Here is a 15638-nt window from a genome sequence, read left to right as displayed (position 1 = left end):
AGTTGTGGTACACAAACCTGGGGAGGAGAGCCCAACATATGGCTGGAACAATGCTGTTTGGGGTTTGCTGCCATGTGTGAGTTTGAGCCTGTTGCTGGTTGTGGATGCGAGTGCTCGCATTGTCAGTGGGATTGTGTAATCCCTGGCTTGTCCATCTGGATTTTTCTGTTATGTTTATGGCCAGACAGACTGTCTGCTCATTAACAGGTCACAGATTGGAACTTCTGAACTTGTTTAGAGGGCCTAACGGTGTCTATGCACAAGGCCCTGAAGAAAGTTATTTCCTCTGAATGAATACACTATGCGAATCTGTGACATCCTGCTGCAAACTGTAGGAGAGGATATACATTTAAACTGATATATTTGGTAATCCTGATTATTAGGGAACCAGGTAAATAAAATATGTTGATCAAATATTAAGTCAAATGAATGCCTCAACAATCTTTCCTCGAGTCAAGCTACTGTCCTGCCTGCTCAGATGAAGAACTAACTTGAGTTGCCTGTCATTCTCTCCATCAGATCCGGTCCACGGTCCTCAGAATGTGAACGTGGTGGACGTCAGAGCCCGTCAGCTCACTATACAGTGGGAGACATTTGGGTACGCCGTGACTCGCTGCCACAGCTACAATCTTACGGTACGTATCACTGGCTACACAAAACTGAACTGCTATAGTAATATGTGTAAGTTGACAGTAGCATCTTGTATATATTGATATTAGTATGTGTAACTAAAAGTAAATGAACACATCATCCAAACTCTAGTATCGTATTATAATTGGATGTTCAGCAGAGGAGCTACCACTGATACATTTAGCAACAGTGCTGCTTCAGGTTCATGTGATTTATGACCTTTGAAATCTGTCAAATCATTGCATGGTGAAGTGCTTTACTTAAAGGTAGCTTCATTGATTTTGGAGAGAGATTTAATGTCTTATCTTTCCCTCTGCTTTTCAGGTGCAGTACCAGTATGTGTTCAACCAGCAGGAGTTTGCAGCAGAGGAGCTGATCCAGACATCGTCACATTACACTCTGCGGGGGCTGAGGCCCTTTGTCACGGTCAGACTGCGGCTGGTTTTGGCTAACCCTGAAGGCAGCAAGGAGAGCGAGGAGATAGTCAAGCAGACAGAGGAGGATGGTGAGTAGAAGTATTCAAAGAGGATCACAATGGTTCAACAGTAAACTCTATAATTCAACATTAATTCAAGCTATAGCCAGTTCATAGCGGCTTTAGTTATTCTGTGTCAGTGTGTGGTCAGCCCCTCCTCAGAGAAACCCTCTGACTCACTGAAGATGATTCATTTTATATTTCTGACCATGCCTCATGATTTTTATTGAGACACTAAGACCATTATCTTTTTTTAGACTATTATAAGTTGTGTTAGCCCGGCAGACTGGGCGTGTTCCTTAACAGAGAAATGTCATTCTTTTATTGCCATTATCTACTTTAAGTTTCTGTTCAGGGCATAAACTAAAATATCTGTTATTAACTCCTAATTAAACCTGGTGTGAAATGGTTGCTACTGCTGCATACACTAAATACTAACTGGGATCATTACAGTATCATCATTATACTCTATCTTTGAACAATTCGACAAAGCCAGCTGTGCTCTGGTGAAGACAGTGGAACATCCAGCAGATAAAGAGCCGTATTGGTTTCAGGTGATGTGAGGTGGTGGAGACAGAAGCAGAGCTCTGAGGGGCTGTAACGACGTCTCCTAATAAATAATAGCTTTGCATGATGTTTGTTTAATTGTTTTTCACATGCCAGTAAAAAGAAGTGCTTAGCAATATATCGCGTCAGCATGTTTTAATATTTTTCTGTCCTCAGGTGTTAATCCAGGTCTATAATGTCTACAATTTTCATAATTGCGCCAATAAACACCTTTGTCTTATTACTGTGCCCTTCCACGAGACACGTCTGCATATCGACACTCTACGAATCCCTTAAAACATAAATGCAGCGTAAGAGTTGATTTCTTTTAAAAACACCATTCTACTTTCCAGGGGTTTCTATGGCCTACTAATGCAGAACACAGTCTTGTGCCCCAGACACCACTATTCATAATTCACTGATGCTTCACATCTCTCAACAACATGCCTGTGATAAACTAGAATAGCTAGAATCCATTAGAGTGTGAAAAGCAGGATAAAAACATTGTTCTAATCATCCCAAATCTCTTATCTCTTTCCAACCGTCCTCAGGGCTCTCTATGCCTCTTATGATCTCATAACTAATATCCTCTGAATTCAGCTTCTGGGGAACATCACATCTCATCCTGAAATTTCTACCTATACTAGCTGAACACACTCTGCAAGTTAAAAAGAACTGACGTGAGTGGGGAGCAGCAATGGCTTTGGGGGGAAGGAAAAAAAAAAAGCTTTAATTGTTTTGTTCTTAATTGTTTTTTATTTAACCGTCGTTAATCTCCTGGTTGTAATTCAGTAATTAGGGAACGGAACAGCAATTGTTCACATGGAGGCTAATTGCTGTTTGTACTGTAATAGCTTTATAGGGCTGGGGCTACTGCAAATGAAGCAGCTACTCACACACACACACACACACACACACACACACACACACACACACACACACACACACACAGTTTCCCTCTTCCTTCTTTAATGATGCTGATAAAATAGAAACCTTAACCTATGTTATGAGGCAAAATGAGAGAATTGCAATTAAGATATTTCCCTCACATACATGATTCACCTTCTCTTCCTTTATAACATTATTCTCAAGACAAAAGCTTCCAGAGTTTTAATCAGTTCCTTTAATTGTTTTAGCTGCTGCAAGCTGCCGTCTTACAGTGCAGTATATGTAGGTCTATATGCAGACAATCACACGTGGTCACAAACACCTTGACTGTCTCACTGTGTGACATCCACCATTGTTAATTTGACAGGTACATTATTGAAGGAAATTGTGCATCTTGGTTTCATGCTGCTTGGCAGGTAATGAATTTCCGTATTTACTCAGGAAACTGCTTTTATTCTGTTGCACACTGCTACAATGCTAACAACCATAAAAAGTTTAAAAAGTGCCTCAAAAAATATAAAAAAAATTATAAATAACTAAATGAGTTGAAGTTTTACTCTCCAGGGTGCAAAGTTTCTGTGTAGTTTGAACCTGCACAAGCAATCACACAGCTTGATGAGTGCACTTACTTCTGAACGCCTTCAATAGCACAAAGGTAATAATAGAATAATAGTACTTTATTACACACAGTGAGTTGCACACCCTGTGAAGTTAGTGTTTTCAGTTTGACTCTAGAGGTGACTAAATGAAATTCTCCAGGCTTGTTGCACTTTTGTGTCTATTCGTGTTGTGTATCTTCTTGTTATTTTGCTTTCCGGTTGTCCCTTTTCCTGCAGCTGTCCATACGTTAATAATGACAAAAGACAATTTAAAGCCACAAAGACACACATACCCACATGCACGCACGCACACAGTCATTTGCCTCAGAGACAAATGTCATGCCCACTCATTGTACACACCAGCCCATTAACCTAACCATGAAAACACCTATTTGTCAGGTAGCTGTCAGGTCAGCAAAACAGCTGTTTTACTGCCAGGTCTCTTTATCTATGTAACGTGCCAGAGGAGGCCGGTGTTGCTGTCTCGCCTCTTCAGCTCACAAACCCCTCCGATATTTACTGTAGCATGAGCAAGAGCAGGGCAACACAGTTTTGTTTATTAGCAAACTATATGGTTAAAAGTAGAATCGCTGTTGATGCTAGCGGATGCTGTGTGGCCCTCAAGTCAAAACTAGAGTGGCGTCTTCCACTAGGCGAAGCTCAGTCAAGTTCAACTATTCAGCATCTTTGGACACTGTAATAAACAATGGGGACCTTTACAATAAGACTTTAGGGTGGTTAAATAAATAATACAAAACATATCCATACAGATTTTACTCAATAACTGAGCATTTAACATCATTTATACCACATTTATTAGCAGAAACTGTTTTGGTGTAGAGTAAATAGAAGCTGTAGGAGTTATGAGATGAATATCCAACAACAGTATGCCTTTGAATTTTACAGATAGCACTCTGTGTTTGTCTTTCTACATTTCTTTTTACTTTCTATGTTGTCTAATTTGTCTGTTTGTATCCTGCTTTGACTCATCTGATGGTGCTTAGATACGATCAACATGTAGTGAACTAATTCAATCAACTATTATAGTCAGGCCACTATCTTCATTTCATTTACAGTGCACGTTAAAAGGAACTGTTAACTGCTTTGTGAAATGTAATTTCTAGATAATGATGTTAAGAAGTGCTTCAATAGAAATGTAAGAAATCTGATTTATTTATAATGAAGACAAGATAAGACCTGGGTATCGCAATAATAAAACAAAATAATAGGATGTTACAACCACAGGAGAGCATAACAGCTTCATTCATGTTGTTTTTAACAGGACTGCCTGTATCAGTGCTTAAGCATTTCTCAAAGTCAAAGATGTTCAGTGTTAACATGTTAAAAAAGCTCTTTCAGTCCATCTGTTAGCAACATATTTCTGTCCTTATAAATACTCTGGTTCCTGTTACAGATGGATGATCTCAGGATGGTCACACTGACTGAGATTATTAATCCTTCTTCAAAACAGTGCAGCGTTTTCCTGAGGTCACAGTGGGAGAAAACAACAATCAGAGACATTAGTTTGCTATTTCTGTTTCTCGGCAGCTGTCGCTTTTCAAAGAGGAAACTCTTCAAAGAACATTTAGTGATAGAAGAGCTCTTATTTACAGGCTTTTCATCATTCTAACCATTTATTTCATACAGTATATCAAGGTCCATCGAATGCTCTCAATGCATAAAGTGGAAAAAAGGATAAAATAGATTCTATATCACTGGCTGTGTTCTGATTTCTCTAACTAACCATGTTCAGTTTAACTACCTGCGAACTTTTTCAACCTCGTGTTTCAAAGAATGTGCAGATTTAACTTTTGTAAGCTCGTGTTTAACACAGTTTGTTGTCTTCTGCTGTTTTACGGAGACGTCTCTCTGTGATATTTGAATGTTAAAAGAAGGATTTTTAACATCTGCTCAGTGGAAGACACAGCCCCTCTTCACAGAAACACCTGCTCCTGCGCCCACTTCCCTTTAAAAACAAGGCAAATACAGTTGTCTCAAATCACAGCCACTAATACAGAGCTTTCCTGTAATCCTTATATCACAATGTGTTATTTAATCTTAATCCAGCCCAGCAGCACTGCTTCTTACTCCTGTCGGCTTGCTTTTCATCAAGATGTGTTTATTTTTTTCCCGTAGAGGATAAACCTCTACAGTGATGAAATCCTGAACAACATGAGAATGCCTTTAAAAAATATTGATATTCGATGGATTGCACCATGTTTTCACATGTGAACACTTCACTAAATGAAGTGTTTCATCCCAAAAAGAGATATCCACCTTCTGAAAGGACAAAAACATGTCATTCTCTACAATGACTGATGAGCACAGGGCTTTTGTACATAACAGCAACATTATGCTGCACATACTTTAATCATGTCACAGGCTCTTCTGTTTGCATTGTGATATGATTTTAGGTTATGTGAGAGTTGCAAGGATAACACATAAAATAAAACTGGTTTCAAATATGTTCTTAAAAATAGACCAAAAACAAAGATGCTGCATTTAATTTAGCACAGAGGACAGGAAAGTATCTCTCTAGACAGTTTTAACTATGACACTTTGAGTTTTTTTATTAGCAACATGTCCCATAAAAGTGAGCCTGAACTTTAATTTAGCCAGAAACCTGCTGCAAATTAAATAATAGAATGATTTCTGTTTTAGTTATGTGGTGAAACACATAACTACTGTCACTAACAAGCTTCAGTTTTTGATTTGCTTTTGCTCACAAGTAGCTGCTAAAAACCTCTAAACACCAGCAGAGAACGTAAACAACCAGGTGTGCTTATGTTTGTTATAATGGGAAACGTGGATATGTGCCGATAGAGAGTTCCAGAAAAATGGAAGCTGGAGAGGAAACACTGAGGTTGATGTCATACCAGTAAAGACAATTTGAATTGAACAACGGATTTAGAGAGTGAAAGAGTTAATGGATAAAAAAAAATGAGTAAGAGAGGGAGAGATGTAGCTGCACAGTGAAGAGAGGGTGAGTGGCGGTGTAATAAAGCAGGCCATTCATTGTGCAGCAAGGTGGAAGTTAATCAAGTTATGATTAATGTGGTACAGCTGCCGTTATCTTTTCAATGAAGCCTGTTTTCTTCTGTCTCACCCCGACACTGAACGGGAACAACCACACACACAGATACACAAATGAGAGAGTCATGATACACATGTTCATGTAGAAGCTAGAAAGCAGCAAGCAGCTGCCAGAGTGCACAATGTGAGTCACGTGTCGCACACACACACACACACACACACACACACACACACACACACACACAGGGCACCACCCAGACATGCAGGTAGACACAGCAGCTTCATAAATGACGGGAGCACACACATCCACACACAAACGTGAGTGATAAGGTGTTGAATAAAAATGGCAGCATCTAATTGCGTTTCTTTGTTAGGATAATTTGATATGCTCCACAGGCTGGGCCTTAATCAACACCTTGGAATTACTAATCAAAATATTCTTTCATGAGACTTCTCCAACAATCTGATAGACCGTGTGTGTGTGTGCGTGCAAATCCACATCTGCCTGTGACCTTTGACTTTTTGATCATTAGATGTTCTCTGTGTTGTGGTTGTTTTAAGTATGGGATACTATGCAGTTACATGTGAATAAATACATGCGATAATTACGAGGATCTAAAATCATTTCACCTAGATACCAAAACTGTTATTACTGTAGGTCATGAAGCTTCTGCTGAGTCCAACTATTAATACTACAAAAAACTGCAATTCTCTGAATTAGATCTTTAAGAAAAACATAATAATAATTATAAGAATGTGATTATTTATCTGCATCTACATCCAGATGTGCATCATACAGATACAGATACAGTTCATACTTGTAGAGTGCCAGTCTAGTACATGCACAACAATCTGCTTGTTGTCTTTCACAGCATGCAGACGTCTGTAACAAACCTAAATCCTGTGAATACTTGGATCTAAAATGGTTTCAGGTAAAATTTTACACACTTTCAAATGACCCACACGTTATGAGTCAATTAGCCACCGAGCTGTGGTCATTTCAATATATGGTCACATTAGTGCCATCTGTCGGCAAAATGCCTTCAAATTGCTCAGAGCTGTTAGGTGCACCTGTCATCTAAATGGGATGAATAGAAGCTTTGCAAAAAAAGTATAAATAATTAAATGAATATACATGTTGGATGAAAGGATTTAGCTTGTAACTCTCACAGTCAGGTGTGATGAATCAAATGTTACAGGTAGAGCAGCGCTCACGGCCAAATTTCACTGAAGCTGTTCATTTGTCTGCAAATAGACAAAACAAAAAGGACACAAGTCATTAGCAATATGAAAGTACAACAAAATAAACATGTTTAAAAGGTTTTTTGTTAAATGAGAAAGAAGAAAAAAACAAACAAACAAACACCTCAACAAGCGTAACCTCAGGAACCATGAGGTTTAAAGGGAGTGGTGACAGTGAAAAATACGAGGCTGTGACAAAAAGAACTGTGAGCATTCAAAGGAACTGGTCTGTGCCCTGTGTGATGCAGACAGGCCGTGCAGTTTCAGCACTTGAAAAATAGCAGGAGGGCTTTGAACCCCCACCAGCACCAGCACCACCCCCCACTCCAGGCACGCTGGAGGTCGTCCTAACACTTCTTGATGTTTCGAAGGAAGATGGATAATGGCAGCAGATTCTCAAGAGTCAAAGGAGATGCTCTGGTGCATCCAGTGTGTTTATTTATTTATTTTTATTATTTTGCTAGATTCAGTTTGTGGCTGTAAACGGCTGAATGTTCAGGATGTTCTTAAAAAGCTTTATTCCAGTTGTGGTGCATTAGACAAAGGGAAAAACAACAGCTTCCTGCCATTGTCGGACTCGACGCGCATTTTAACACATCGCAGTGAGTCGTCCCTCTTGGCACTGTCTGTCTCCTCCTTAGCATTTAAAACAATTCACACCCCTTAATGCACGTGTGTGTTTGTGTGCACGTGAATCTGTGTTCATACACAACTGTGTTAATAGGTCTGTTGTTGGGCGTGCATGTGCCTGTGTGTAACACAGTGTGAGTGTGTGTGTATGTGAGTGTTTGACAGCTTCACTCCCTCACAAGGTGTCTGACACCTCTTCTGTCTGTATTCCTTCATACAGACGTGTGAAAGCCTGCCTCTTCCTGCAAGCACACACACACACACACACACACACACTCACTCTTGTTACTAGGTAGATTTTACTATAATGAGTCAAGTGTCTGTTTACACTTGTAAGCGTGTCCCTTTGTTGTTTGTGTACATGAGACGAGACATTTGCATCATTCCCATCTTCAGTATCTAGTAGCTGTACAGCAAATAAATTCACTCAATATAATAAATAGCATCTTTTTTTCTAGAACAACAAACATCATTACACACTTTAACCTGGGAATCAGTGCATGTAGACGTCAGGTGAAAGTTTTCCCCTGTGAGAAGACAGCTGTTCCACTGACATTGAATTCATAATTGACTTTGTAAGCAAATAGGTTTTTAGTTTGAGGTATCCCATCCAAATGAGTTTGATCTGAATGTAAGGCTCCCAGCAGTGGGTCAGGAAATGCAGCCACAGCCCAAGAATATCACAGAGGCTGCTGTAGTTTTGTCTCAGCAGTTGTTCCATTATTCACTGAGGCTGCTGCAAGATTTATGTCTGCATGATATCATAGCAGCTTGTCTGTATCCTGTTCATCCTGGGATGAGACTCTTTTAATTTCACAAATTGCAGTTGAGCTCCACAATACTACAGCAGTGCCTGAAAGTCAAAGCTCACAGTAAAACTCACCTCAACATGTGTTGTGAAGCATCACAGGGTGATTATGAATTAAACAGAAGTGCTAAAACCTTTCTCTGTGTATTTTTTTGAATTGTGTTTACTGTGCATGTTCATTCAGCATCTGAAAATATGTTAATGATAAACGTACAGTTATGTTTGTTTTTTAGATACTGTGACCTTATCTCAATCACAGCATGCAGGACTTTGGGCAGAAGCTCATTTTCAGAAAGTGTCTCTCGGTTCAGTTCTTACTGTGTGTGCTCATCAGCAAAATCTAATATATCTAAAGAAAATTTATAATATAAGTAATATAATGGAATATCACGTCAAATCTAATTGTTGCAAATGTCTTTCATGATAAAATCCTCTGGAGCAAGCAGCAGGTCTCATTCTGCCTCAGAAGGAAAAGAGCCCAGAATTAGATTTTAGGTAACTTAATATTTGTGATGAGTACGTTCCCAGATATTTGAAACTTTAGCTACACTTAAATAATAGAATTAAATAAGGAGAAACTCAAGTGAAATTTAATATTCACTTTCTTTCTCACGTCTTCCTCTCTTCTAATTCTCGCCTTCCTCGTCTTCGTCTCCCCCACCTTGATATTTCTTCGGATCTTTCTTCAGCAGTGCTCTCTGTGGATCAGGACTGTACATGAACACGGCTTTATTTGTTTTAGAAGAATATTTTTTTTACATTTTTAGGAGTGAAGGAAACAGTAGGTCAAGAGGTTGCATATGGACGTGTTTATGTGTTTCAGCACATTTTACACTTTATTATAAGACACATTAACTGAAGTTGGTAAAATAAAACATCACAAGGTCAAAAGAATATTCAGACCTGCAATAAGTACATTAACTACTTAATTTCCTTCTTTTTGTACCTCCTACACTCTTGTCAAAGCTAGGATGAATAAGTATTTATCTATTAAGGAAGTGTAACTAGAAATCTCTCTGTGTCTCTGCAGTGCCTGGCTCGGTGCCGATGGAGTCCCTCCAGAATACGCCCTATGAAGAGAAGATCTTCATGCAGTGGAAAGCTCCCAATGAGACCAATGGAGTCATCACACTGTACGAGGTCAGTCAAGCAGTGTCGGTTTAAATCCATACGAGGAGGCTTCAAATGTGAGAGCATAGGACACAGATTTCACAGTGACTCTCACAGTAACAGCAGCTGTGATGTCCCACAGCAGTTTAACAGCACCGGTGATTTTAAGCTTCACCAACAGAGAACGGTTTTTAGACACATGCATATGTTATTCTCAGGAAGCTGCTGCATCTGCATGTGCTGCCATGGCACACAGAATTACCTACAGTACAGTGTGCTTGTAGTCCAAATGAAAACATTTGGTTTTGACAGTATGAAGCAGAGGGTTTCAGGTATGGTGCTGATTTCATTTCCCAAATCTCTCATTTCAACTCTGCCGACCTTCCAACAGTTTGCTGCTTTATTGCAACTGCAGTAGAAACACCAGCATCTGTCCGCCCGTCTGGAGCCAGAAACGCTCAGACCTTTGTCAGCCGAGGCTGACGAGAGCTGGAGATGAAGCAGCTACAAGGTAGACAGAAAAGAGGAGGGAAGAGAAGATGAAACATAGGCTCAGGGTAGAGAAAGAGGTGTGATTTAATTGTTTAAGTACAATATATCGAGGTGCAATAAGGCATATGACACAGAAACAGTCAAACACAATCAGAGTAAAGGGAGAGCTGGGAACTCCAAGAACTTGTTGAACAGCTTTTCAAAGTGAACAATGACAATAGAACGTGTGAAAGAGAGGAGCAAGTGTCTGAGACAAGGTAAGAGACAAGTCAAGGGGAACGAAGAAAGAGATGGAGGGTACGAGAGGTTCAGATGAAAGAGCGGGAAGAGAGTTTTTACTGGAATGTGTCATGAATGTGAGGTTGTCTAGTCTGCATAAACACCACAAACCTGCACGATACCACACATTTATACCCATTTAAAACAACCTGATTCTGACTCGTGGCCAGTTTCACACACAGGCCTCTATTTTCTCACAGAGGCAATTTTGCTCCATTTAGTCCCAAGAGGATTGGCCAAGTTATGCCTTACGGCCTTCCTGACATTTGTCTACATGTCTGCATTTAAGCTCAGCCCAAAGGCGTTGGATGGGCTGAGCTCAAGGCTCAATGCAGGTTCTTCCACACCGCACTAGTTGTCTTGTTGTAATTTTGCATTCAAATTTTCTTTTTTGAATTAAAGATTAACACTAACCTGCACAGATACTTTTTGTACATACAGTATCGAGTACAGTACTTGTGAGATAACATTATACAAATGAGCTTTAAGAGTAGATTTTATTGTGTCTTATGGTTTATGTTATGAATTTTAAAAGGCAACAAGCTAAAGTCAAAGGAAACCAGTAGTGAACTCACTGGTGTTGTTTAAAACAGGTAGAGAAAGTGTTTTTTTCATATTTAATGTGGCACATAACAGTCAGGTCATATTGGTCTCAAATGTGACTTATCTCCAGGAATAGAAATGAACACTCAGATGAAATTACTCTGAGCAGCAAGTTGGGTGTGAGTTGGATGTTAAGTCTCGTGGAGGGAGAGAAGTAGGGCTCGGGAATGACGAGACAGTGGAAGAGAGATGTATCCCCTGACAGTCCTTTAGACAATGTTTGGAAGTGAGTGAGATAGAGAGACAGATTGAGAGATGTGGGTGTACATTTGTGTGTGTGTGTGTGTGTGGTTATAGACGGTTTATTCGGGTTGAAGTTGAGTTGAGCCCTCTATCTAATGAATTATTGACCCGTTCTGTCTCCTGTCTGCCTCTTATATCACTGCATCAAGGAGCTACCTCACACCAAGACCTGCCAGGGCTATTTGTGTGTGTGTGTGTGTGTCAGAGAGTGAAGTGCCAAGCAAAGGGGTGTGTGTTCTTGAATAAGTTAGTGAGTGAGTGTATGAAAAGTGTGTGTGTGTGTGTGAATGCGTGAAGTAAAAGGGTAAGTGTGTGTGTGTGTGTGTGTGTGTGTGTGTGTGTGTGTGTGTGTGTGTGTGTGTGTGTGTGCATTCTTACTTTATTTTACTTCTAATATACACAAATAAAACCTCTGTAAACTTAAGAGTCGTCTGCTCTTTGTCTGTGTGATTTTCTAATGGTACTGAAAATGTGTAGTACACATACATTTTAAAGGAGCTTGTGCTGGTACTGCTGAATACACTTATATTTCATAAATATTATATCAATCAGCTCGGCTGAGTTGTAGAGAGGTTGTATTTGAGCTGTCCGTCTTTGATTCCTCTTACAACCGCACACATTTTGTAACACAAGCACATCTTATTTTGGCAGCAAATCGTTTCTACCTCTTAACATCAATCTCCAGTCTCCACTCGCTCTCTGTACAGTACCACTCAGAATCATCTCTGAGACCTCTATTAGACCTCGACCCGGAGCTTGAAAAACTCTCGGCACAGTCTATAAACCTTTTGGGACCATCATCAATTTCTCCTTGTTTTGTGCCTGATTCATTAATATGAATCGGAGCTCCCCTGCCCTCTCTGCCCAGTGGAGGCGGCACGACTCGGCATCATCTGTTAAGCATATCAGAGTCTCAACACAATGTGCTGCTATTAGAGATAATTACTATAATTGCAGCTATTGACAGGATTAAAGGCATCATCTGCAACATCTAAAGGGGCTCTTGTCATGTCCTATCCTTCTCTGTTGTCTCTTACCCCCCTCCTCCCCACTCTGTGCCACTTGTTTTTCATGATGAAAACCAGATGAATTACACCTTGGATAAGGAGAAGGAGGGGACAGGTGGTGGACGGCTGGAGAGATATATGGGTGGAGGTTGAGAATTGTGGAGAGAGATAAGTCGAATGAGAAGGATTAAGACAGAACTGGGAGACGAGATAAAACATATCAAGCGAGCGAGTAGAGAGGTGTCCAAAAGCAGCAGCATTCATCGTATGGCGTAATTACAGGAATAAATTCAGTGCAAATATGGTCACTTTATGCATTGTATTCATTACTATAATTGCAGCTAATTACAGGATTAAAGGGAAACATCTGGGTGAGATCTAAAGAGACGCAACCCCCACCCACACACACTCCCTACTGCCCTCCATTTATTTGAGAATGGGTAAACGATGTCTGGGGAAGAGGAGATGCCTAGATGGCGTTTTGAGGGGTGGGTGGAGGTGTGGCGGACGATTTGAAGAAGAAGAATCTCCTCATCAGTGTACCGGTGAAGAGTGGTGATTGTAATCTGCTGTAGTTGTGTTATATCCTAGTTTTTAAATCAAAAATGACCAATTTCTTCCAAAGACCTTGAGGAATAAATTAAAGACACACTGTACCAGAGTTTGGCCACGTGGAAGGTGAACATCACATTAGACTTGCAGCAAAGTTTTACTGTAATAATCTTAAATCTAAAAGATCCATTTAATTAGGACTCGATCTGATCAGTATAACATCGTAAGCTCATTGATATAGTCCAGCTAACAGTAGAAAGTCTCATCAGCCATTGGAAAATGGCTGATAAATGAGTGTAGGGCACCCTCCACAGCCAATCAGGAGGAGAGTCAAAAGAATCTAAACCAAAGTAATGACTGTGGGGGGGGGATTAGGGAGGAACTGGACATCATAGCAAGTGGACAAAGTAGTTCATTAGAAGTCTCTGTTTTCCTGCAGATACATTTTGATGCAGGATTTTTATCTGCTCTTCTTAAATTGACATCTTTCACCAGTTAATTGGCTCAAGCTGGTCGGTAGATCTTTAAGTCGGGCTTTAGCTTTACTTACTGGAGTTAGTTTGAAACCCATAGGGGAGCACTATGTGTGTATTTAAAGTTTGTATTTAAAGTAGTGTAAATGAACCGTACTCACATGCAGGGATGTTAATTTACAATGTCAAGTAGTTTTCTATAATAAACAGTTCTAATAATCAGTTTTAACTACGACAGGTTTCTATCATCCATCATCTCCTGGTTGTGCAGAGTAAAAGCATAATATAAGCACATCAGCTGTTTAATACCTTTAAAGATAGCTAGCTAACTAGCTGCATGTATAATCTGAGGGCTCCACTAGTGGCATCACCTGTGTAAGCCTCTATGCAACTTGACCCCCCCTCTGACCCCTCAGATAATATAACAATATTGATAGTAACTGAACTGAGAGCAGACGACACACTTGTAGACACACACAGATCACGACCTTGTCAATCCCTTCTTTGATTGCCTCGTCAGTCCATTCAAGCGATATGAGTCCTCTGTGTTCTCTCTGCTCCCCCCCCCCCCCCCCCCCCTCCCCCGCTAGTCTCTGCAGAGTTATTCCTGATCTCCTGCTAGCTGAACAGATGCTGGTGCTAATATTGATTAGAAGAAGAAGAAGAAAAAAAAAAGAAGACGCACTGAAGCAAATCATGGGATCAGCGCTTTGCTGATTTGATTTGACAAAACAAGACAAAATCAGCACCACATGACAGTCGGAATGCTTTCGTTTTCAAATCACAGTTGATGGAGGAAACATTTCCATTGTGTAACAAGTAAATTGAGTTTAGGAATAATCAGAATTATTTGTAGTGATCTAAGTGGGACTGTATTCTCCTCTATAGAAACCAAAACTCTCCTAAATACTTGCTGAATGTTAACAAACACACTAACTTCTCTAATTTAAAGCAGGTATTTTAGAGGAGAAAGCTGCTGTAGATTCTGCAGCTCCAGTTTAAAGTGGCCTCATTAAACACATTTTGGAAGCTTGAGCATGAGGGAATGATCTCCTCAGGTAACACACTAAATACAATATACTTTCATATACAATACAATAAGACTTTATTGATTCCTAAATGATTTGTAGTACATTAAAATATTTCAAATTCAGAATGTGTTAATTACTACAGAGAGGGTACGTTACCACAAATGACTTATAATACAATTAAATAAGTTAATAATTCTCAAACTACTACATTCTCTTGCTAATGATGATGTTTTGGTGTCAAAGGCAGAGAACTGTGATAAACTCTCACCACAGATGTGACACTAACGTGTATCAGTTCTGGAAAAAAAGGACCCATTATACTATTTAGGTACGAATAGGTCCTCAAACCCAGTGATGTGAGGTATGAGGACGTATGAGGATGTTGAAGCACCTGCGACCACCTGTCTCCATGCACTGGTGTATTCATAGGCTCTCAACAATCCAGCTGCTTCATATCCAGCTGCTGCACTCGGGAGGGAGAATAATAAAGTTGTGCTGACAAAGCTTTGGGCTGTTTAATCCACCAGACCAAGTGAAGGGCTACTAGTTCAGTATGTAGTTATTCCGGTCTGGTCTCGTGTGTGAATAACTTTTCTCTCCAATTCTTCTCTCCTCACACAGAACCTTTAATCAATCACAGAAATCAATGCTGCCAACCAGTCTGGCATTTACTTTAATGAGTTACCTGCTGATTTCTGTAGAAACGAGAGACATACAGTGCGGTTGGTACATTCTCTTCTCTTATCGCTGGTTTCTGAACAAAGGAATGATTGATTCTCATTAGTGAAGCAGCAGTCACCGGAGGTGATCCTGCTATTGATTTTGTTTACTGTTTACTGAGCGATCGCAGCGGCTCAGCTCAGCTTACTGCAAAACAGGAAGTTTAAGATGCCTCAAAAATTCAACAGGGCAAGTGACCTCAATAAAGAGAAACTAACTAGAAAGGAACTAGAAACAGTGTCTGTAAAAATTAGAATAGATAAACATACTCCAGACA

The 15638-nt window shown here is 40.0% G+C and overlaps 1 protein-coding gene across 1 annotated transcript in view; it reads left to right on the top strand.

The window, feature by feature from the left end:
- The window catches only part of ptprt (protein tyrosine phosphatase receptor type T), a 236773-nt gene that overhangs the window by 110091 nt on the left and 111044 nt on the right, over window positions 1-15638 (top strand). The window contains exons 9-11 of the mRNA XM_026347177.1: window positions 520-635; window positions 955-1135; window positions 9882-9991. Of these exons, the coding sequence (XP_026202962.1) occupies window positions 520-635; window positions 955-1135; window positions 9882-9991 (407 nt within the window). The remainder of the gene's footprint in view (window positions 1-519; window positions 636-954; window positions 1136-9881; window positions 9992-15638) is intronic.

The sequence above is a fragment of the Anabas testudineus genome, chromosome 5 (assembly GCF_900324465.2).
Source record: "Anabas testudineus chromosome 5, fAnaTes1.2, whole genome shotgun sequence".
NCBI classification, from domain to species: Eukaryota; Metazoa; Chordata; class Actinopteri; order Anabantiformes; family Anabantidae; genus Anabas; species Anabas testudineus.
Note: the sequence above shows the minus strand (reverse complement) of the source record. Positions and strands in the feature narration are given on the sequence as shown.